This window comes from Musca vetustissima, unplaced genomic scaffold (genome assembly GCF_032173495.1).
Source record: "Musca vetustissima isolate MV318-11 ecotype Yass unplaced genomic scaffold, APGP_CSIRO_Mvet_v1 utg24669, whole genome shotgun sequence".
Lineage (NCBI taxonomy): Eukaryota > Metazoa > Arthropoda > Insecta > Diptera > Muscidae > Musca > Musca vetustissima.
The window spans coordinates 195,357-219,942 of record NW_026879099.1 but is presented as its reverse complement, the minus strand read 5'-3'; the positions used below and the strand labels follow the sequence as shown (position 1 = coordinate 219,942).

The window sequence follows — 24,586 nt, the reverse complement described above, 5'->3', positions numbered from 1 at the left end:
CATATATCTTTCGATTTGCACGAAATTTGGCACAGCGTAATGAATTAGGTCTTGAATGATGTGTGTTAAGTTTCGTGAAAATTGGTTCAGATTTAGATATAGCTCCCATATATATCTTCATCCGATTTAAAGTAAAATTTAAAATAAATAGCGTACTAAATTATGTCTAGAATGGTGTGTGCTAAAATTCATGAAAATCGGTTCAGATGTAGATATAGCTCCCATACATATTTTCGTCCGATTTAATGTAAATGGTTAACCAAAGTCCCTAAATATCTTTCGAATTCCACGAAATTTGGTATAGCACACTAAATTAAGTCTAGAATGATGTGTGTTAAGTTTCGTGAATATCGGTTCAGATTTACATAGATAAAGCTCCCATATATATTTTCATCCGATTTAAAGTAAATTGTGCGCCAAATTCCCTAAATATCTTTCGATATGCACGAAATTTGGCATAGCATACTGAACTGAGTTCCGTGAAAATCGGTTCAGATTTAGATATGCCTCCCATATATATTTTCGTCCGATTTAAGGTAAATGGTGCGCCAAATTCCCTAAATATCTTTCGATATGCAAGAAATTTTGCATAGCGTACTAAATTAAGTCTAGAATGAGGTGTGCTAAGTTTCGTGGAAATCGGTTCAGATTTTGATATATATCCCATATGTATTTTTATCTGATTTAAGGTAAATGGTGCGTTAAAATCCCTAAATATCTTTCGTTCAATTTCATGTCAATATTCTTTCGAAAAGGCGACGTCTGTTAGGAGTCTATGTAGAATATACCCAAAGTGGTGAAGGGTATCATATAGTCAGCCCAGTTCGAATTTACTACTTTCCTTACTGGTTTTCTGATTGCTCTAGATACCACAATTTTGAACCAAACGCAACGAAATTTTACACAGGGAAAGGGGTATGACTAAAAAACTTTTTTATCTGTTTTTTCGGTTGCCCTATAGGCAACAATTATGACCCGAACACCACGAAATATTTAGCCAGGAAGGAAATCTGCCCATAGAATAACCATGACTGTTTTAATTAAGATCGGTCAACATGTAGCGGGTCAAATGGAACTTCATGCTACATTTTCTAGCCATCAGCGCTAAATTTTCCTCTAGTATGGTAATGGTAAAATTTTGTATCAATTTAAAGGTCAATTCTTCCTCTTCAATATACTATCAACTTTCACACAAAAGTCTGTCTTTTCAATAAAAAATTCTAAGAATTTTTGTTATAACAAGGACATCGATTTTAACTTTATTTACACAATATAAATGTACAAAAGATATATAAAATAATTATATTAAAAATGATCACATAAATGCCTTTATATACACATTTTTATTTACGATAGTAAATTATTAAATACAAAAACAAAATGACTAATATATTCGATAGAAAATTTACAATAAAAATATTTGTCTAATATCACATTTTTTCTATTTGTTCCGAAATCCAATCCATATGATGTTGAGTGCTAATATAAATACCCGGCACTTTCCCACAACCGTGGCCATAGGAGACGACACCAATCAAATAGTAACGTGTTATACCCTTATATAGCTAAAATAAAATAACCGAATAATTATTTAAAAAAAAAAACAATCAAAATAATTATTTTGAATTTACCTCCGGTATCATTAATGGACCACCCGAATCACCCTGGCATGTATCTGTTCCACCGACGGTGTAACCAGCACATATTATTGCATCACCATAATCTTCATCGGGTACACTGGGCACGAGTCGTTTATAGATTTGACGACAAACTTCATTTGCTTGCACTGGCAATTGAGTTTCCTTTAACACTTGCGACGATGTACCTCCCTGTTCCGTGTTACCCCAACCGGCAACAAATGGCATACTATTCACATAGGATTTTGATCGTAATTGTTCCGAGTTGGGCATACAGATGGGGGCGATTAGATCTGAAAATAAACAAAAAAAGAAATTGTAAAAATATTTTTGTATCTGTTCAGTTGGAAAATGTGGCTGAAAAATTCAAAATATCGAAATTCGAAGGGTATCGTTATATGGGGAATACAGTTCTATATCAATTTAGCTTATTATGATAGAGTTAATTTATGATAGAGTTTTGGAATAGACCCCATACAACGGTATAAACAAACCACACGTTCTGCAAAAAAATCGGCTGTATTTTGGAATCTCATATGATGGCACATTTTTCTCTCAAAAATATAAATATTGGTCCACTGGAAAATTTGACATATAATGGTACCTCCAACTTTCGCTATTTTGGACAATTGGCAGACGTTTTTTTATTTTTTATTGGTTAGTAAATTTCCCTATCAAAAATTCTCAATATTGACTCAAATTCCGTTATAACCCCGATATAACGGTGCCTGTTCTGCAATTTACAGATTTTGGGGACTTTTTTGAACCAAATTGGCCGTAATTTAGATTTTTGGATTCCTCGTGGGATATACAACTTTCCTAACAACACATCAATATTTGTCCAATTTTAAGAGTGGCGCCCAATATAACAGTACCTCTAAATCTTCTGTATATTTGAGATTATAGACAGGTTTCAATTATTTTAGATTTTTATACCCTAAACAACTATGTTTTAAGGGTATTATAGCTTTATGCAGCCCCAAGAGTTTGTAACGCCGAGAAATATTGGTCGCAGGACCACCTTTAAGTACACCGATCGTCATATCTTGACTAGCTGAGTCGATCTAGACATGTGTGTCCGTCCGTCTGTCCATTATAATTTGTAAACTCGATACAGGCCACAGTTATGAACCAATCTTCACGACATTTTGCATGTAGGACCGGTTCTGCCCAATGAAGATCCATATTGTTTTTTGTAAAGATCGGTTAATATTTAAGGGATAAAATGGACCAAATACTTAAATCTTTCAGGTTTTCTGGTCGTTCCAGTGACTGCAATCATGACCCGAACATAGTGAAATTTTACAGGTGGTAGGGGATCGGGCCAAAGAATGAGCATGCCTGTTTTGATAAAAATCATTCAATAATTAGCGGGTCAAATGTACCCTTACTTCTGTGCGTATGTCGTATTATTATTGGGTATAAAATTTACCCACTAAACGATTCTCGTTTTAGTATGACTTCACATAAAACGTATCCCCGATTTTCGGTGACGCACATTAATCGGTATTTTGGATATTTTGGGCACGTCTTCAACCGTATTTCTTATTTGGTATTTTGAATTCTCATGGGGTAAAAAATGCTCTTACCAAAAATTATAAATCTGGCGCCCAATATAACGTTACCTGCCAAACTTATAATATTCGGGGAGTTTGGACATGTTTTGAAACCAAATTGGCATTTTGTTGGTTATTATTGGGTATAACATTTTTTTATCAAAAATGATCAATATAGGGGCAATATAGGATCACGTTTTGGTATAACCTATATATAACCCTATAACCTATCTCTAATTTTCGATATTTTGAGGATTTCAGACATGTTGTTTTCAACCGAGTTTGTTCTATTCAATATTTTGAGTTTTCTTTTCTTTATATACCCTACACCACACTGTGGTCTTTGTGCATATGTTTGTGACAGGCAAAAGGAATAGAATCACTTTCTGAGTCGATTTATGCATGTCCGTCCGTTTGTCCGTCTGTAGGTTTTAAATTGTAAACAAAGTACAGGTCGCAATTATGATCCGATTTGGATGAAATTTGGCACAAGTCACTTATTTGGCCCAAGGATGAACCCTATTGAAATTGAAGAAAATCGGTTTAGATTTAGATATAGCTCCCATATATATTTTTGTCCGATTTAATGTTAATAGTGTACCAAAGTCCTTATATATCTTTCGATTTGTACGAAATTTGGCACAGTGTACTAAATTAAGTTCAACATGATATGAAAATCGGTTCAGATTTCGATATAACTCCCATATATATTTTCGTCCGATTTTATGTAAATGGTGCACCAAAGTCCCAGTATATCTTTCGATTTGCACGAAATTTTGCATAGCGTACTGAATAAAGACTAGAATGATGTATGTTAAGTTTCGTGAAAATCGGTACATATTTAGATATAGCTCTCATATATATTTTTGTCCGATTTAATGTAAATGGTGCACCAATGTCCCTATATACCGTTCGATTTGCACGAATTTGGCACATCGTACTGAAATAAGTCTAGAATGATGTGAGTTAAGTTTCGTGAAAATCGTCCAAGATTTAGATATAGCTCCCATATATATTTTCGTCCGATTTAAGGTAAATGGTGCAGAATGATGTGTAACGTTTCCTCTACATAATTTTATGTTGGGACACCAAAATACCTGTACTTTTGACGAAATTTTATCATTCCTTTCACTTTTTATGTATATTCATTCCTTATTGTTTTTTTTTTTTTTTTTGCAAATTGGTGGATTTTTTCTTAAACCACCATGTAAGAGTGTAGCATAACCAAAGTGATTATATGTTACCATTACAAACATCCGACAACGGTAAAAAACTTCTTCACAGGACATTTTCAATATAAGTCCATATTACTACATAGTCACCCTACAAATCGACATAGCCAATTTCCCTACCTGCATATTTTTCGTTTTCCTGGTATTTTGAACTTAACAAACTTTTTGCTTGTTTTTTCTCACCCTTATGAATGGGTTTTGACCTGAGTATTACACTTGCCAGTAGTTAATCGATGTCTTGATATATCCTAAGAATATCAAAAATGTATTAAGTGTTAAATTTGTTCATAAATTCAAATTTCTGGCAATAATTTCGAATTTCTAATATTTCACATTGAAATACAAACACCTGTGTGCATATATCCTAAGAATATCAAAAATATATTAAGTATTAAATTTCTTCGTAAATTCAAATTTCTGGCAATCATTTCAGATAATTTAATTAAGGATTTCAAAAACGTGAAAACTACAAACATACAAACACCTGTGTACATATGTAATTTCAACATTCGATACATACCTGTAAATTGTACAATTGTCTCCAATAGCAAAATCGCCAAATCGGATCTTCGGTTTTTACCAAATTGGGGATGTGTTGAATGCTAATTACCGATCATCATTGTAGTCATCGTTGTCATCATCGTCATCATCAGAAGTTGATTGTCGGCAGGCAAAATAATGCAAATATAGAATAAAATAATTTCCGTCATAATTTCATTTCATAAAATGGGAAAAAATCATATAATTAAATGAAATTTCATTTAAATATTCTGAAACGTGCAACAACCAACAGTGCAATGCACACCAAATCACAATTTTTGTTCGAAATTTGTAATAACGTATTCAGAGCACTGCAAAGCCATTCAAAATAATATATGATCAAAATGATAAATTGCCTACGAGGGAACCTATTTTTGTTTTTGTTTTTCGCCATTGTTGTAACAACAATAGAACAGTGGTAGCTAAAAATTGTATACACTTTTTATATAGCCTGTTTTATGTGGAAAACTAGGGTATGGAATGGATCAGAATACACTGTGACATAAAAGGGGTCTGGTTCCTTATGGGGATGAAAGCCCTCAGGGATTGATTAAATTGTCTGCTTAAGATGTAATTGGATAGGGTGGTAGACAATATAATTTTTTGTCGTACCATTGTTTACAAATCGGATCCAGTTAACTCTTAAGAAAACAATTTGTTCCATGAGATTGCCTATGTTTTTAGGGTTCAAACAGTAATCATTTTGGCGGATGTAGTTAAGAAGTACAAAGTCGATGTTATTGCTTTACAGGAACTGCGATGGAAATGGACAGGTGTCAGTAAATCAGACGATTACACACTGTATTATAGACATTGTCTCCAGATTTCCTTCCAGTATATGGGCGAATTGCTATAATCCGCATAAATGCAAAGTTCTTCTACATCAGTCTTATTTGCGCCCATGCTCCGACCGAAGTCAAAGATGAACAGACCAAAGACATATTTTACGATCGCCTAGAAATAGCATATGACCGCTGCCCTGGACATGATTCTGCTTGCAGATTTTAATGCAACTATCAAAAGAGAAAATATTTTTAGCCCCACCGTCGGAAATTTAGACTCCATGAAGAAACATCCGACAATGGCATGAAGTTGATTCACTCCGCAGCAGCAAAAAACGTGGTAGTTAGCAGTACCAGATTAAAGCATTCCGATATATACAAGGCCACCTGAATGTCTCCCGATCAAGCAACGAGAAATCAAATTGATCATGATGTGATAGACGGAAGTCATGCAGTGTTTTAGACGTTCGGTCGATCCGAGAAGCGAATATCAATTCGGACCATTATCTTGTGGCAGGCAAGGTTCGCAGCCGTCTTAATATAGCAGCAAAGGTGCAATCTAATGTAACACGGAAACTCGACGTCGAAAATCTACAAACACAGCAGATAGCAGAAGCCTACTCCGCTAAACTTAGCCACCTGTTGACAAAAGCACTCCTTATCCCGATAATAACATAGAAGCAAAATGGCAAAGAATTGCCCACTGCCTACAAACTGGAGCAAAAACAACAATTGGGCACCAAAGACTACCATGAAGAAACCCATGGTACGATCAGGAGTGTCGTAATGTTAGTGAGGTTAAAAACGCAGCGTATAGGGCAACCCTGCAAACAGTAGCAACACGCAATGCGAGAGAGAATTATCGGGAGTAAAGGAGAGGGGAGAAACGTATTTTCAAAAGAAAGAAGAAGGAACAAGAAAAACGTGATCGTGAGCAAATCGAGATGTACATGAGGAGTCAGAATGAAGTCCGGAAATTTTACCAACGAATAAAACACCAAACCGACGTCTTTGGTGCGGACACAGGAAACCTGGTGACAGAGGATCTGGAAGGAGCATTTTGCAAATATTCTGTTATCAAATAGTTGCGGTGAAGAAGATACCCCAGAACCGATTAGATATTACGGTATAGATTGTATACCACCAAGCCCAGATGAGGTCAGAATAGCAATTAATCGGCTGAAGAATAATAAAACAACAGGTGCCGATGGATTACCAGCTGAACTATTCAAGAACCTCAGCATCCTGTGTCCCGTGCACAAAAAAGAAACAAGACGATATGCGCCAGCTTTAAAGTATTTAGTCTCCTTCCCATCGCATATAAAGTGCTATTCAGCGTGGTGTGTGAACGACTGAAGCCAATAGTCAATGACATTATTGGAAAATACCAATGCGGCTTCAGGCCTGGCAATTCCACCATTGGCCGGAATTTCACCCTGTGCCAGATCTTGGAAAAACACATCGACAGATACCACCTATTCGTCGACTACAAAGCCGCATTCGACAGCCCTATCCGTTCAGAGATGTGCAAAATAAATACGGCTATGAAGGATAAAGTCGGAAAGAACCTATCGGAGCCCTTCAATACCGAAAGAGGATTCAGACAAGGTGACCGTTTGTCGTATGACCTGTTTAACATCCTGCTAGATAAGGTCATACGAGATTCAAATGAGAACATAAATAGCCTACGTCGATGACATCGACAAAATGGTTCGAACTTTGCAAGCGGTAACGCCCACCTTTGAACGAAATGAGAAAGAGTCTGCTAACCTTGGACTGGCAGTAAATGGCGAGAACACAAAGCTGATGATATCTGTTGGCCAACAGATTTTACAGATGAGTAAGCAACACAAACTCTCGCAAGACCAAACTCACACTCCACAAGACGCTGATATTACCCAGTATTACATGGGTACTTGCGCAAGCAGATGAAGCAGCTCTTGGAGAGCTTAAGAGAAAAATTCTCCGGAAGATTTTTGGGCCAAGCTGTACCATCATGGATGAGGATGCCCCGGCTCAAAAGGCATATAAAAGCGACCTGATGGTTCACGAAGAAAGGAAAAGACTATGAATTCAATGAAAAGATCATGTAGGAGTCAACATCTCAGAACATGGTATTTTAAATTGGATGAGCTGGTGCTCAATTGGATGAGTAAATACCGTTAAAAAATCTATTTTATGATCTGAATATCCGGTTCAAAAACATATTCTGTCTTGGGGTATTTAGTATACGGTTTAATGAAATAGGAACGAAAAAGACACATAAGGACATCCTGATAGAAGGAGGATATGTTTTACAAAAACTGATTTGACTGAAAATATACCATCTCAAACCTAACCTACAATAGCCGTTAACAAAACTATAAAGCTCTTTCTTGATGAACTTTAGAGTTACCAGCAAAAATTATCAAGCCATGGCTATGGCACATTTGCCTTTCGGGATTCAAAATTTACCCGATAAGAGATGTCCAGATCATGTGTCACAGTGTAATTGGTCGGTGCGCTTCTACTGAGGTCTATATCTAAACATAGATCAACATTGTAAATTTCCTACAAGAAAGATTGGTATTATAGCTAGTTTGATATGTAAATCCGGAAAGAACCCATCAAATGGAATGCAATGTACCCGTAATGTCAATTTATTATTGGAAATGCAATTAAAACCTTCAGAAAATTTATAAAATTAGGAGGTACTAGTTCCAATTTATATTTTAATTCGATTTATGCCTGTCCGTCTGCCCGAAATATTGAGGTACTATGTGGGGATACCCTAAAACGTGCACCAATACTGTTGTTGTAGAAATTTTTGTCCGGTTCTGACTCCTCTGTGTCCAAATTCAGGCCTGCTAATCTAGAGGATAAGACTTGTACCTTTTTCCCTCTCTCTCTCTCTCTCTCTCTCTCTCTCTGTAGATCATAAACATCTCTCCTGACGTGACTGGGTGGGGAAGTCTGGCCATAACCCTCTGACAGGGGTGTTTCCGACGATAACACCCAAGTAGACTCTGCATTGACAACATTTAATTGGGCCGATCGTCTATTCTTCCACTGTGTATCACTTAAACATGCAAATCACACTGGCGCCAAATAGCATACCACTGACCGGTCTAATGCTTTAAAAGAGGTCAAAAAGGTATGCTTGTCAGCACCTCCAGCTTATCGCAAATAGTAGTGACTTGCTCGGACGACTTGAAACGGCTGCCAAAAATTACATATCGAATATCTAGGGGTAGTTGGTGGTCGGAATCTGCTCTCAACCGACATAGGGACGTCGTTCCTACTTCTCAGCTTATTGCAAATAATAGTGGCTTGCTCGCACGACTTGAAAAGTCTGACAAAAATTACACATCCAATATCTTGGGGTAGTTGGTGGTCGGAATCTGCTCTCCATCGAGTATATTGCTCAGTGTGGCTTGGTGACGGATATTTTCATATTCCTCAGACGGAATACAAGTACGCGTAACATTACTGGTCATTTTTCAAAACAAAATGTGCTCGATTGAAAAAACTTGCCCAAAATCACCAATAGGCCGAATATTGCAGAGTTCGGCGTTGTATGGAGGCTATACGAAAACGTGGGCCCAGTAGAGGTGGTAGTAACTAATGTGCAACAAATTAAAGCTATATCATAAATATAATGATATCTATCGTGAGGGACGGATATGGCTAAATCCACATAGAATTTAATTCTGGTCAAGAATTATGGGGTCTTCGAAGAATATTTAGAGGGAAAGGAATGACAAATTGGGTGTAATGACATGTGCTAAGTTTGGTTTAAATCTGCTCAGATGTTAATATTTCACTCGAATATTAGTTCTTATGGGATATAATATTAATCCTTAGAAACCCTCCCTTCATTTTCCCTATATAGATTAGGTTATCAAATTGTGGATCCAGCCTAACTTTGATCCTCCTCTTACTGTTTAAAATTCAAGTAATTTAGCATCTACAGTAATGAATATCAAATATTTTACTCACTTTTACGACATTAACATCCAAATAAGTAGTTTCGGTTTCCGAAGACAAATCAAATTCTCCTAGACGTACAAAAGATCTGAAACGCAAAAAGAAAAATAATACGATTATAGATTTGTTTACATGAAAAAATACACACACATGACATAATGATTTTTTTTCTCGGAAAATTCACTATCACGTATGGATTTCCCCCATTCAATTGTTTTTTGTTATAAAATCATCCCACTTGACGCAATCAAAATCAATATATAATTCCCTTAACATCTCTCCTCCTTTCTTCTGTACTTACAAATCGCGCCGTATACAATGAGCTGCCGTTATCACATGACGATTTGAGATTAAAGTTCCGCCACATTTAAACGGCCGCACACTATAGGGATCATAACCGATTAGGGCCATCCATGGCCAGGCGCCAATTTGACTTTCATCACCGCCAACAATTTTCGGTGCAGTCTGATTGACTAGACCACAGCCATCCTCTTCGCTGGGCAATGACGGAGTATTTTGTTGATTTGTCATTTGTCGACGATTTATATTTCTTCTGTTCGTGGTCGTATCGGAATCACCATTGTCCTCCGTTGGACAACAAACCATGGTATTTTCATTACCGCAACGATCATGAGATCTTCTTAGCTTCGCTTTTATATCTTCATTATCGGGATTTGCCTGCAGTTGTTGTAGAAGTTGGGAACATTCTCGCAGTGCTGAAGAAATGAGGGAAAAGAACGAAACAAATAAAATAAGATTTTAAATTTGATAAAAAAACAATACACATAGTTATTGAATTGATGACAATGGAGCATCAATGAATCAATAGGGTTATTTACCGATAGCGGTCGGGATTCCGACTGTATTCCAATGGACCATCAAACCAGCTGATGTCAATAACATACCCCCGTTCAAACAAAAAGAGCAATGGATCATACTGTATCGACACTCTCCTTCAATCAGCGAAACCTGATTGCTCCGAATTGGTTCGGACTCCTTCGACAGCACTACATATAGTCTTAAAGGAAGCATAACCCAAGAGGTCAATAAAGGAGCAATACAGTCAAGGTTCCGACTGTATTCGAACGGAGCCTCATTTTTTTTTCTCAAAAATCAAAGAGCGTATCTTCAATTATGTTACAACAACTGTGGGAGGGGACTACTTTGCGTTGATCTTCGTTGGCATTAATGAAAATCTGAACCAACAAAACGAATTCCTTTTTAGCCTCATTGAAGAATTCGACAGGAGAGCATCCCAGCTGACATATGGGATGAAAGAAATGCCCCCAAAACCAAAGCAATCCCTTCGGGTGATGATGATGTGACCGCCTTGGCACCCTCAGTCACAAATGCTGGAATATGAATACAGACACGGACTCTTCTTAAAATTCAAAAATCGTATGTTCACCCATGTCGCATCTGCCGACATATGGAATGATACACCAATGCCAGACGAAGAGGATGATGTCGATGTCACTGTCATCAGCACTATACCCTCAAATCGACAGGGGACGTCAGGTATATAAGCTGTGGGAATCCGTCTTAAATACATCCGCTTCAGGCAACAAGCTATAACTTCTGAGGCAAACGACTACAGAGAGGAATTAAGTCAAAAGATCGACAGGGGACGTCCAATATATCAGCTGTGGGTCTGTGCACCTCCAAAGCGAAATCCGTCGGCTTTAGGCGACAAGCCATTTCTTCTGAGGAAAGCGGCTATTGAGGGAAACGAAGTCAAAAGTGGGTGTTTCAAAGCCATTGAGCTATTGAACCCAGGCTGCCCGCTGCTGCACTCGGTGGGAGCGATGGATAGAAAGGCTTGCTACTGCCCCCAACATGATTAGCGAGAAGGAATTCGGCTGGATAATGAAGTACCTAAATGTCGTAGGGAAGTACGAAAAGACTATCCCCAGAAGGTCTCTAGGGATCTTCCGATCGACCGAATTCCTACAACTTCTAAGGCAAACGGCTTCTGAGAGCAACAATTGTGGGTGTTCTGATGTCACTCTGAAACCTTTGCTAGCTGCTGCTACACCCAAAAAAGGAAGCGATGATTAGGAAGGAGTATCAGGGGCAATTTGCTTCTGCCAACAATAAATAGATAAGGATCCAAACATGATTAGCGAGAAGTATTTCAGCTAGATAATGAAGTTCCTAAAGGTCGTGAAAAGTACGAGAAAAACTATCCCCACAAGGCCTCTAGGGAACTCACTCACTCTTGTCTTCAATCTGATATTAATATCTGCCCACGTTTAGCTCCATTTGTAGCTCCTATATCATGGTGCAACCCCATTTTGGGTATTTCAATGTTATAACCACATTCTAACGCTACAGAAAATGCCCGACCTTTTTTAGAATTTTCACTCGACGGAATGTATAAAAAATTCGGCCTGGCCAAATTTAACGCCTTTTTTATTTGTTTTTGATATAATCCGGATTTTAATCACACGTTCCACACGTTATCATTTAATTTTCGAAACACCCCAATAATCACCCGCTTACTTCGTCTTTAATTAATACCACATTATCTATCAACTACTTACGTTTACAAAGTCCCGATGTTGATTCCGTTGTTAGACACAGCACATTGGCAGAATTGCTATTTTTATTTGCAGTTCTGTCTGCATTCGATGTTGGTGCTTCAGTCGTTGTAGTTGTTGTGCTAGTCGTAGTTGTCACTCCTCCACTCCGCTTATGAGTATCAGATGGTGATTCATTCATTGGGGTCATTACCACATGTTTGCAACAGAGCTTTAAGAAAATAACAATTTTTTCTACACATTTCACATTTCTTCCAAACAAACATTTTTTTCTCCTCTACTCACCACCGGATATTGATCGTAGGTTAAACGATTCCCACAACGTCTTTGTAACTCCGACGAATATTGCTTAGCTGAGTTCGTATCCAAACGTTGAAATAATGTCAACACTTCGGGACAATATTTCAGAGAAACACACGAGCCCATATCGCCCAAGGGTGTTTGACAAAAGCTGCCACCACCACCATTCGATGGACCGGGACCATTAATGAAACCACGATGACCCCAACAACCATTCCAACAAACGCAATAGGTAATCAACCATAAAATTGAAGTGATTGACAGCATTTCGAATTGAAATAATATTCGATTTATTAAATCGTTTGACCGTCTCTCTGGTCGTAAACCAACTAAACTAATTCCCTTCGTCCAACTACCAATATCAAAGTGTTCGGATGGCCGTTGGCTAATGTTTTAACCTCTGCGAGAGATTTACTGGAAATTTTTAATTTTTGCATTTGCAATAAAGAATCGTGTTTTTTATTTTTTATTCACTCATTACATCAACACTCCCCGCCCTGCAGGGGGGGAGTATGTCGTATTTATTATCAAATATGTTTTGTTGTTGTTGTTTTTATTTTTATTGGAATTTATAAAATTCTAGCAAAAAAAAACTACAACAACTAAATAAAACAAAATGATGCACATGTGAAGTGGCAAAAATGTCATTATCAGAGAATCTCAATTTTTTGAATGGGATTTTAGAAATTGTTACCGGTTTTTTGAGACTTGCACATGGATCTGATAGTACTAGATGGTATTTTAATAAATCCCCGTATAAAACATAATAAAAAAGGGCCAACTAAAATCAATATTGAAAAATATCCAATTAGTAATTACAACCAATTTCTTTGAAAAGTGGCGCCCAAACTTCGAAAAATACCGAAATATTAGACACAATTATATGTGGGCTACCCTAAAAAGTAGACCAGTATTAAGTTTTGATAGGAAGATTTGACGCCTATGAGAATGCCATTATATGTGAGGGTAGCCTACAAAGTGGTCAAATATTGATACTTTTTGGTAGTAATGAGAATCCCAATTACTAAAATATTGACAATTTGGTTGGAAAACACGCATTTCTTTGTAAGAAACGTTATGCCATTTTTATACCTTACTCAACTATGTTACCAGGGTATTATAGCTTTGTGCAGCCCCAAGAGTTTGTAACGAAATATTGTGTCCGTCCGTCCGTCCGACTGATCTTTTTATTATTTGTAAACATGATACAGGCCACAGTTATGAACCAATCTTCACGAAATTTTGTATATAGGATGGGTTCTGGCCAATGAAGACCCCTTTTGTTATTGGTAAAGATCTGATAATATTTAGGGGATGAAATGGGTCAAATACTTAATTTTGTCGTTTTTCTGGTCGCTCTAGATGCCGCAATTATGGCCCGAACATCGCGGAGAAGGGGATCGGACCAAAGAGTAAGCATGCTTATTTTGATAAAGGTCGGTCAATATTTAGCTGATCAAACGGACGAACGACTTTTGTGAAAAATGACAAAAGTTGTTTTCTATAGCGTATATATTTACTCCTGAAGGACATAGACCCGAAAAGTTGATAGTACATCAAAAAGGAGTGGTAGGCATTTGAATTGATGCCAATTTGTCATATGTGCTTGGATGTGGGAGTTACACGTAAATATTTACAGGCGCTAACGTATTCAGATATTATTTAGTAACCCATTACCGCACTGGAGGGCGGAAATATAGCGCTGATCGCTTAGAAATTTTCCATGAGGATCCAGGTATGATCCAAGGATGTAAATATATGCTATATCTAAACATGAACCGATTTCCATCTAATACTCTATGCAATATTTCATGTAACGCCATCAAACGTAATCTCCTGGGTGTACCATTTGCATGAAATTGAACGAAAATATATATGGGAGCTATATCTAAATCTCAACAGATTTCAACAAAAATTAGCATACGTCTATTTGGACCTAATTCAGTATTGTCGCAAAAGAAACAAACCTTGGGAGTTTAGAGCACCATTTACCTAAAATCGAACGAACTATATATGGGAGCTATATCCATATATGATCCGATTTCAATGAAACTATCTCAGTTTCATACGTTATGACAAATTTTGTCTCAATCGGACGTAAATTGGAAATTTGGTGCAACATTTACATAAAATCGGACGAAGCTATATATGGGAGCTATATCTAAATCTGAACCAATTTCAATGAAACTTAATACACTCTATTGTAGTCTCAATTCCATAAGTTATGCCAAATTTTGTCACAATCGTACAAAAATTTTGATTCATCTACAAAAAATCGGACGAAGCTATATATTGGAACTCTCAATTTAATACGTTACGCCAAATGTTGTCTCAATCAGACAAAAATTGGGAGTTTGTTGGACCATTTACAAAAAATTGGACGAACTATATATGGGAGCTGTATCTATATATGATCCGATTTCAATGAAATTTAACACACTCTATCCTACTCTCAATTACATTCGTTATGACAACTTTCGTCACATTCGAACAAAAATTACTTAAAATCGGATGAATTTATATACATGGGAGCTATATCGAAATCTGAACCGATTTCAACAAGACTTGGAATTTATCAAACTGGACCTAATTCAGTACTATGTGCAAAATTTTGCCTCAATGGGACAAATATTGGGAGTTTGGCGCATCATTTACATAAAATCGGACAGTGTGCTGAATTTATTTTTCACCAACCGAATAAAATTCAAATCTATCAAGATTCGACATTTTGTCTCGACTCCAGTAGTATTGGGCAGAAAACCTCCCCACCAAAAATAAATAATATTGGCCCAAAATACCGGGTAGCCCTCATATAATGGTAGCCCACATTATTCAATATTTTGGGCATGTTTTTCAACATAGTCAGCTTATATTTGGTAGTTTGGCTTCTCACTACTAAAAATGATCCACTTTTTAAGGTGTCCCTATAAAAGGGCAAGGGGTGTTTGGGAACCTTTTTAACCAAATTGGCTGTGATTTTATATTTCGGATGACTATTGAGAAGAAAATATCCCTTTCAAAATTTATCAATAATGATCCTAGTATCCTCCATTAAAAAGTGTGGTTTCAGTCGAATTTTCAGGTTGTCATGGGATTTTGTTATAGCTCGCATATAACAGTCCCGACCCATATTCTATACATTATGATATTTTCCCACCTATGTGGCATATATATCGTAATTATCATGTAATTTACATTTTTCTTATTTTGGAGAGCAAAACATATTTTTACAGAAAATTGCCTATATATAGGTCCAAGCTTTGATATAGCTTTCACGTAAAAGTCGCGCTCTATTTTCATTATTATTAATTTTTAATAGAATAGTCGAAAAACTTCTTTCCAGAAATTATCCAATATAAATGAATGTTAAAAAAAAAACACCATAAAAATGTCCCTTTTCCAACATGAGTGTCTGCAAATACATCGGGGTTTTGTAAACGGAATGTTAAATTCAATATATAAAATAAAACCCCTAATAATTGAAACCCCATACACACGTGCTGCTAATTTTCCTATTTAGCAGACAATTACACACACCCTCAAGTCCATACCTATAAACGTTTTTTTATTTTATAACTCATCATCTTTTTAATCTTTATTCGTCTAAATTTATATCATATTTTGTTTTATCCATGGCATGTAGACAGCAACTCTCGTGTAGACACCAGGAAACCCCGTGCGTGCACATTCATAGCCATACGAAACGGTGCCAAGTAAAAAGTAACGATAGGTGGAGCCCACCAACTGCAAAAGGCAAAATGAAACAACAAAAAATAAATTTTCCCAACCTAATTATTTAGATGAATCACTAGACAGCATTACCACGCGCAGGTGCTTACATACACACACACATATGTATGGTTACATACCTGAGGCATCATCAATGGACCACCGGAATCCCCTTGACAAGCATCCACATTGGAATTACCAGCACAAATTACCTAAAACCAGAACAAAAAATCAAAATCAAAGTATTATTTTCATTTTTTGTTTTTTTTAGTTTTTTTTTTGCTTTGTGTTTTGATCGCGTTTTCCAAACGAACCTTATCACTGAACTGCACGAAATTAAAAATGGTTCGATAACTTTGTTCGCACGACTGTCGACTAACAATTGGCACTTGAACATCCATCAACACATTGGAGGTAATGCCTTGATGTTTATTAGCTCCCCAGCCGGCTACAAACGGGTTCATACCAACAAAGTCTTGTGTTAAGAATGTCGAAGATTCCGGTAAACAAATCGGTGCTATGAAATCTAAATTTGGAATAGAAAAAGAAGAATTATAGTTATTTATATTTGTTGTGTAATAGTTAAAAAAAACGTATAAAAGTTCGGACAGGGGTCTCTTTTTATAACCTTCAAAATGAGGTAAGCATTCAACATATTTCGAAGGCCTTATATGGGGTCTATGTTAAAATATGGATCTACACTGTAAGTATACAGAAATTTCGGTTGAAAAACGCGTCTGGGCTCATGAAAACACCGGAAATGAACAAAGCCTTTTTATAAGAGGTCATGTCAAAAAATGGATTTATTCTGACCATTTACTTCGAAGATATTTTTCAACCTCCATTTTTATAACCTCCACAATGAGTTGAGTTAAAACATGGATCTATGTGGGACAAAACTTTTTTTGTAGGTTAAAAATATGGATCTATAATGACAATATAGATATTTTTCATCCTCCTAATTTAGCCACTTCGGTTGGAAAATGCGGATAAAAGCTTTAAAATAAGAAAATTGTATCTGCATTCATTGTTTCTTCATTTCAAACACTGCTACTGACCTATTTATTGGTGTTCTAGAATTCGCATATGCATTTTCCAAATGCGTTGTTGTTTTTTACTCTCTCTCTCCGATAATGAACCTGTATTTAAAATTTTATGTATTACATTCCTAAAATTCAGAAATCCTGATATATCGGAAGATATATTTTTCAACTTCAAAGAACCCGAAAAAGTACAGCCACATAGCTTAGAAAAATTTTGCAAATGTTTATACCCTTCCTTACACTGTGGTAGTTCCTGTAGACACTGGTTCCTCTTGAGAATATGCATAGACTCACTTTTTAAGTCGATTTGTGCATGTCCGCCCGTCCGTCCGTCTGTTCGTCCAAGTTAAATTGTAAACAAAGTACAGGTCTCATTTATGATCCGAATTGAATGAAATTTGGCATAGGTCACTTATGTGGCCCAAGGATGAACCCTATTGAAATTGGGAAAAATCGGTTCAGATTTAAATATAGCTCCCATATATTTTTTCGTCCGATTTAATGTAAATGGTGTACCAAAGTCTCTATATATCTATCGATTTGCACGAAATTTGGCACAGCGTAATGAATTAGATCTAGAATGATGTGTGTTAAGTTTCCTGAAAATCGGTCCATATTTAGATATAGCTCCCATATATATTTTCGTCCGATTTAATGTAAATGGTCCAATCGGCACAAAATTTTGCACTACGTACTGAAGTTACTATAACATAACGTGTGGCAAGTTTAGTTGAAATCGGCTTAGATTTATCAGTCAATTTGGTTGTATTTTTAAAGTATTAGCCATATTTTCCATCCGAAGTACCTGTAATTTGTCATCTCGTGTTTTCGAATAGTGACCAATACCTCTACAGAAAATATTTAATATGGATACATGTTTTGATATAGCCACCCATATATAAGGAGAGGCTTATTTTCGGTGTTTACAAGGTTTTAACCGCATTTTCCAACCGGATGACATACATCTATGCTGAAAACCTTTACTGTCCGTCCACGTTTTGGCGTAGTCCCTATATGAAGTTTCCGCTTCATTTTCGGTATTTTGAAGGCTTCATTTTCCCACCGAAGGGGACTGTAATTTGGCATTCCAAGTTCTAGAAGTTCGAAGGACATCTTTTTCTATATAGGTCTATGTTTTGACACAGTCCCCATATGAATGTTCTGCTTCATTTTCGTTGTTTTGATGGTCTTATCCTCATTTTCCCACCGAAAGGGCTGGAAGTTTGTAGTCCAAGTTCTTAATGTTGGATGGACATCTTTTCATAACCACAGGTACCGGCCCATTTTTTGGTATTTTGAAGACCTTAGACGCATTTTTAGCCGTACCGAAAGGGCTGTGAATTGACATCCCATGTTTTCGGAGGGTGATTAATACCTCGGCTGAAATCGTTTAATATCAATATTTGGAACACCCCCCGCATAACGCTTCCATTTTTGGTCATTTTTAAGATCTTAGCATTATTTTCCAACCAAAGTACTGTAATATGGAAATCCATGTTTCCAGAGGGTGAGCAATGTCTATGCTGATATCAACTCGTTGTCAAAGGCCCCATATAAAGGTCCCGAACCAATTTTAGAATCTTGAACGTTTTAGCATAATTTTCTAACGGAAAATGCATTCTATGGTCTTGGAGAGTAAGCAGCAGTTTTTTGCAGAAAATTTTCGATATAGTCAATGTTTTGACATAGCCCTCATGCTCCGGTCCAATTTTTGAAATTTTGAAGGGTTTAACCAGATTTTCCCAACCAATGTGGCCATAATTTGAGATTTCAGGTTCTTGGAAGGCGAACAACTTTTTTCAGAATATGTTGGGCATATATGTATATTTTTTTCGAATGCGGATAAAACCTTCCAAACATAAACCTATATTGAATATTTTCTATTTTCCCCCTCTAAGATCATTGGATGGCATATAAAAGCAACTTCTGTAGAAAAATTCTGTCGTAGCCTTAAAATTACCGAAAATGCAACGGAACTTTTATGTGGTTCTTATAGGCAATGTCAAAGCCTGTATAAAATGCGTTTCAACTTCCAGTATTGGGAAAGTACTGAAAATTATATATATCCAGTTTTTTTTACATAGTCTTCTATGAAAGTATGGTCCAATATTCGGATAGCTTGAAGGTATTAGCTGCAAAAACTTTGACATTCCGAGTTCTTGAAGGTTTATTTCTGCTAAATTTTTCCTTCAGATTCATGTTTTGACATATCACCTATATAAAGATAACATCCCATTTTAGGAATTTTTAGGTCCTATGCGCATTTATTACCCAAATCGGTTGTATATAGCTTATCAGGGAATGAAATACTAATTCAACATTTTTGTTTTTCGATATTTCACATTATATACCGAAAAACAAATATAGGTCCAGCTTAATTTTCGATATTTTTCAGAGCCCAAAAAACTATTACCGGACATTTTTCAATATATAGTTTGGCCTTTTAAAGCAATTTTAAATCCACATCATGGTGGAGAGTATAAAAAGTTCGACCGGCCGAACTTAAAGACCTCTTTACATTTTTAATTAATTAAATATTACATCTTCTGTTTCTTTTCTGGATTAAAATAATTTGGCAGGACTTTGATGTACCTAACCTAACTTTTAAGATTTCTGTAAATTTTATAGCTCACAGACCCCCAAAACAAATTCCAAACTTACTTGTCATCACAACATTCGGTGATACTTCAATCAATGCTATATCATTAGCTATAGTTCTCAAATCGAATTCCTCGTGAACTTTGGTACGGCGAACACTATAATCCGCTGCATTGGGTTCGGCTGGATTCGAAAGGTCATGGGCACCCAAGCGGACCAATATCAAATTCGTATTAATACAATGCGCCGAGGTTAGAACATATTTCGATGATATTAAACTACCGCCACATAAAAATTTTATTGTGGTTGGATTGAGTTCATCACGATAGCCCAAGGCTGCCATCCAGGGATAGGCTCCTATGGAAACAAATAATAATATTACTGATACAATTCTATGAATAAAATTTAAAATTACTCACCTCTCCTTGCTTCTGTTCCGCCCACAACACGATTTGTATTACCACGACTTATGCCGCATGTTTCCATTGTAGCTTGCGAAGGCGGTAATTGGTTGGTAGGTCCTACAGGAGATGTTGGCCGTGGTGTAGTGAGAATAATTGGTCCCACCGGTTGTTGTGGTATGGGTTGATAAACGTTTGTTCCACCACTGTTAACTGGTGGCTGTGGTTGTGGCTGATACACTGTAGTTGGCGTATTTGAAACACCGGGATAGCTAACCTGTGGATATAACATAGCCGGTGGTTGTGTTGTTAATGTCTGAGTATTTGAGTTATAATTTCCCAATGACGAAAACAGGAATACTTTTGATGGATACGCTGGCGTTGGCGTTGTACTAAAGGACATAATCATTTGTGATTTTGATGGTGGCGTTGTTCTATGGGAAGTTCCGCAGCAAATCTAGGGGATTAACGAATATTTTCAATTTAATTTTGTTTTTATTTGGGAAAATATCCTTTATTAAAAACTGAATTCTAAGCAAGTCCGGAATATCAAATTACAGACACATCGGAGCCTTGTTTGATGTAGGAGTTATGTCAAAAGATGGATGAAGATCGACATTTTTTGTTCACCCTCTAAGAACCCAAAATCCCACATTACAGCCACTTCGGTAGATAAATGCGGATAAAATCATCAAAATATTGAATAGTTTATGTGAAGATGTAAAAAAACCTCTAGAACACCCGAACCTTAAAAATATGCAAAATTTGGCGGAACTGTGGTGGTTATGTCAATACTTGGACCAATATGAAAAAAAATTCCGCGAAAATATGTTTCACCCTCCATGAACCCATAATGCCATGTTGCACTTCCCACTACATTGGGAAATTTCAGATAATTATCAATATATGTATACACATGGGTCCATGTTTTGACATTATCTCCTATCGATACGTTTATAGGAGACATTTTCTGTATTTTGAAAGTGTTAGCCGCATTTTCCAAACGTAGTGGCTGTAATTTAAAATACCGAATTCTTGAAAAGTTGAAAAACAAATTTTTGCCTTAAATCTGCGAACATTTTGCTGACAGAATTCATGTGGAGGCTATATCAAACTTTGAACCTATATGGAACATTTTCTGAACAAAAATGTGTTTCACTCTCCAAATTACAAATTACTGTCACTACATTGGGAAACTGTCACTACATCTGGTCAATTTGAATTTGCCAAGTCTGGAGCCGCATTGGTATGGTCCAATAATGTCATTGACCATTGGCATCAGTCGTTCACACAGCACGCTGGATAGTACTTTATAGTTGGCACATATAGTCTTGTCTCCTTTTTCTTTGTGCACGTGACACAAGATGCTGAGGTTCCAATCATTCGGCATGCATTCCTCTAGCCAAATTGTACTAATCAGCTGGTGCATGCTCCTGACCAGGATCTGACCACCAGTCTTGAATAGTTCGGCCGGTAACCCATCGGCGCCTGCTGCATTATTATTCTTCAGCCGATTGATTGCTATGCTGACCTCATCTTGGCTAGGTGGTATATACTCTATATCGTCATCTCTTCACCGCTACTATTTGATACCAAATACCCCTCCAGATCTTCAACACGCTGTCTGTATCTGTCACTAGGTTTCCTTCTTCATCTCTACAGATGGAGGTGCCTACACTAAAGCCTTCGTTGTGACGCCTGTACATCTCGATTTGCTCCCGCTCAAGTTTTTCTTGTTCTTTCTTCTTTTTTTCTGAAAATACGTTTATCCTCTCTCTTTCACCCGATAATTCTCTCTCGCATTACGTGCTGCTACTGTCTGCAGATTTTCACATCAGCAGCATTACGACGCTCCTGATCGAACCACGTGTTGATTTTGCTGCAGTTTGTAGGGAGTGGGCAATTCTTTGCCTTTGTGCTTCTATATTATTATTGGGACAAGGAGTGCTTTCGTCAAGCAGGTGGGTGGGTGGCAGGCGGAGTAGTCTTCCGCTACCTGTCGTGTTTGCAGCTTTTCGACGTCAAATTTCCGTATTGTGTTAGATCGCACCTTTGCTGCTACATTAAGGCGAGTGCGAACCTTGGCTGCTACAAGATAGTGGTCCAAATCGATATTCGCTCCTCGGATCGATCGAACGTCTAAAACACTGGATGAATGCCTTCCGACTATCACAACTTGGTCGATTTGATTTTTCGTTATTCGACCGGGAGAAATACAGGTGGCCTTGTGTATATCGAGATGCTTGAATCTGGTGCTGCTAAGTACCATGTTTTTTTTGCTGGTGCGAAGTCAATCAACCTCATGCCATTATCTGATGTTTCCTCCAAATCGAAAACTGCGCTTGTTTTGTCAGCGTGCGCACATTCCGAGTGGATATTCGCAGATCATGGTCCTTTATGCGTTTGCGGTGGTCGTCGGTGGTTCGTTGCTTTTTCATAGTATTGTTTTTTTCGAGTGTGGGCAATTAAACGACGCCTCAACCCATTTTTATGGGTGAAGTCATCTCACTATTTCAACCCAACCCCAATTGACACCGAGGGGAGGTCAGTATGTACAATTGATATGTAAGAGGGACCAAGATAAGCCTGGGTTCCGCCCTGTTAAGCCAATCAGAGTCGTTGATTGGTATCTATAATCCCCAAGATAGCCCCCTTATAGCGACGTGAAATTTTTGCCAGCGGACCCCCCCCCCCCAATAAAATCCTGTATACGTTCCTGTAAACCTCATGCCATTATCTGATGTTTCCTCCAAAGCGAAAACTGCGCTTGTTCTGTACAATGTGCGCACATTCCGAGTGGATATTCGCAGATCGTGGTCCCATTTTTTATAGTTCTTGTGGGTGAACTCAGCTCACTATTTCAACGGGTGATGAAAATAGCTACCCCAACTGACACCGCGGCGAGGTCAGTGTGCACAATTGATATGAAAGAGGGACCAAGATAAGCCTGGGTTTCGCCCTGTTAAGCCAATCAGAGTCGCTACGACGTGAAATGTTTGCCACAGTAAATTTATGTTTGCAACAGTGATTTTTTTTAATTTTGTACCAGCGGACACCCCCAATAAAGTCCTGTATACGTTCCTGCCCCCTTATTAAGGTTCCGTGTCATTTGTGTACTTTTAAGGTGGTACAAAAATTTTCCCATTTTCAATGACATAATCACCATATAAAGTTCCCCACCTTTCTTGGAAATTCTAAGGCACAAAACACGGTGGAGGATATAAAATCTTCAGTCCAACCGAACTTAATGATGTTATTCTTGTTTTTCTTTCAATAGAAAATGTTATAAAGTATTCTTGTGTATAGCGTAAGTCTCCTAGGCCCTCTATATGTTTTCTATAGATATATACCGATTTATAATTCCTCTATAAATTCTCTTTTCAACATTTTACTTACCAAAAAATTCATGCCATCAAATCCGCAAATAGAATTACTCATAAACGTTTGAAAATCTGCTGCATATGATGTTTTACGAATTTCGTCGTAATATTCCTGGACCATATCGGGACACATTGCCAGTGTAACACATCGTCCTGCGCGTAAACGTGAATCGACACAATCCTGAGCTAAAAAGAAAACAAAAACAACAACTAATTTTTGATACACAAATACTAATTTAAAAGACCACACCTTGATTCGGTTTCTTCAAAATCTTGATGGGATTAACCGTAGATGTTGGGGTGTTTTCTTCGCGTTTTGATGAATCGGCCAATAAAAAGGCCATTAAAGATATGAGATGTAGATACATTATGATATTGATTAAGATGCGATCATATTTTTTTAATGATAAGGATGTTTAAGATGAAAATAAACAATAATGCACAGTAGGTACGCATAGGTTCTCTGTTTTATAAAGACTAGTTTTTTATTTATTTTCTGTTTTTATTAAATTTTAATAAAATATATTTTAATAAATAATATTATTTTTTTTTTTTGAAAAACACACAACACAAAATTTTTTTTTTTTAAATTTCTTGGCCTATTTGCCTTCAATTTTCCGCATAACGCCGTTTTCGCCTTCTACTATTTGACACTGGTAAATGCGAGAATATCATAATTTCCGAACCCGTTTTCGAACTTTGTGCTTTTGCGGCTGCCGCCGATCGAAACTCTAAACTTTGTATATCCAACATTTCGACCAATTGTTCACTTGTCATCGGTTGACCGGATGTTTGTTGTTCATTCATTTGTTGTTGTAGGGCTATTAATTGTTCACTGGTCATTAATTGGTCGCTCATCATGGTTTCGGCGCCCGATGGCTG

General features: G+C 37.1%; 2 protein-coding genes across 2 annotated transcripts in view; one reads left to right on the top strand and one right to left on the bottom strand.

Annotated features, from left to right (window-relative positions):
* The window catches only part of LOC133323912 (myophilin), a 126,702-nt gene that overhangs the window by 8,363 nt on the left and 93,753 nt on the right, over positions 1-24,586 (top strand). The window lies entirely within an intron of this gene.
* LOC133323915 (uncharacterized) lies at positions 1,426-24,072 on the bottom strand. The gene is made up of 14 exons (XM_061532819.1): positions 23,955-24,072; positions 23,721-23,890; positions 20,343-20,781; positions 19,972-20,280; positions 16,597-16,799; positions 16,423-16,494; positions 16,164-16,297; positions 12,539-12,938; positions 12,257-12,464; positions 10,015-10,429; positions 9,726-9,801; positions 4,946-5,027; positions 1,632-1,930; positions 1,426-1,565 (listed from the first exon to the last, which is right to left on the bottom strand). Exons 1-14 carry the CDS (start codon positions 24,070-24,072, stop codon positions 1,431-1,433), a joined length of 3,060 nt encoding a protein of 1,019 aa, XP_061388803.1. The 3' UTR covers positions 1,426-1,430.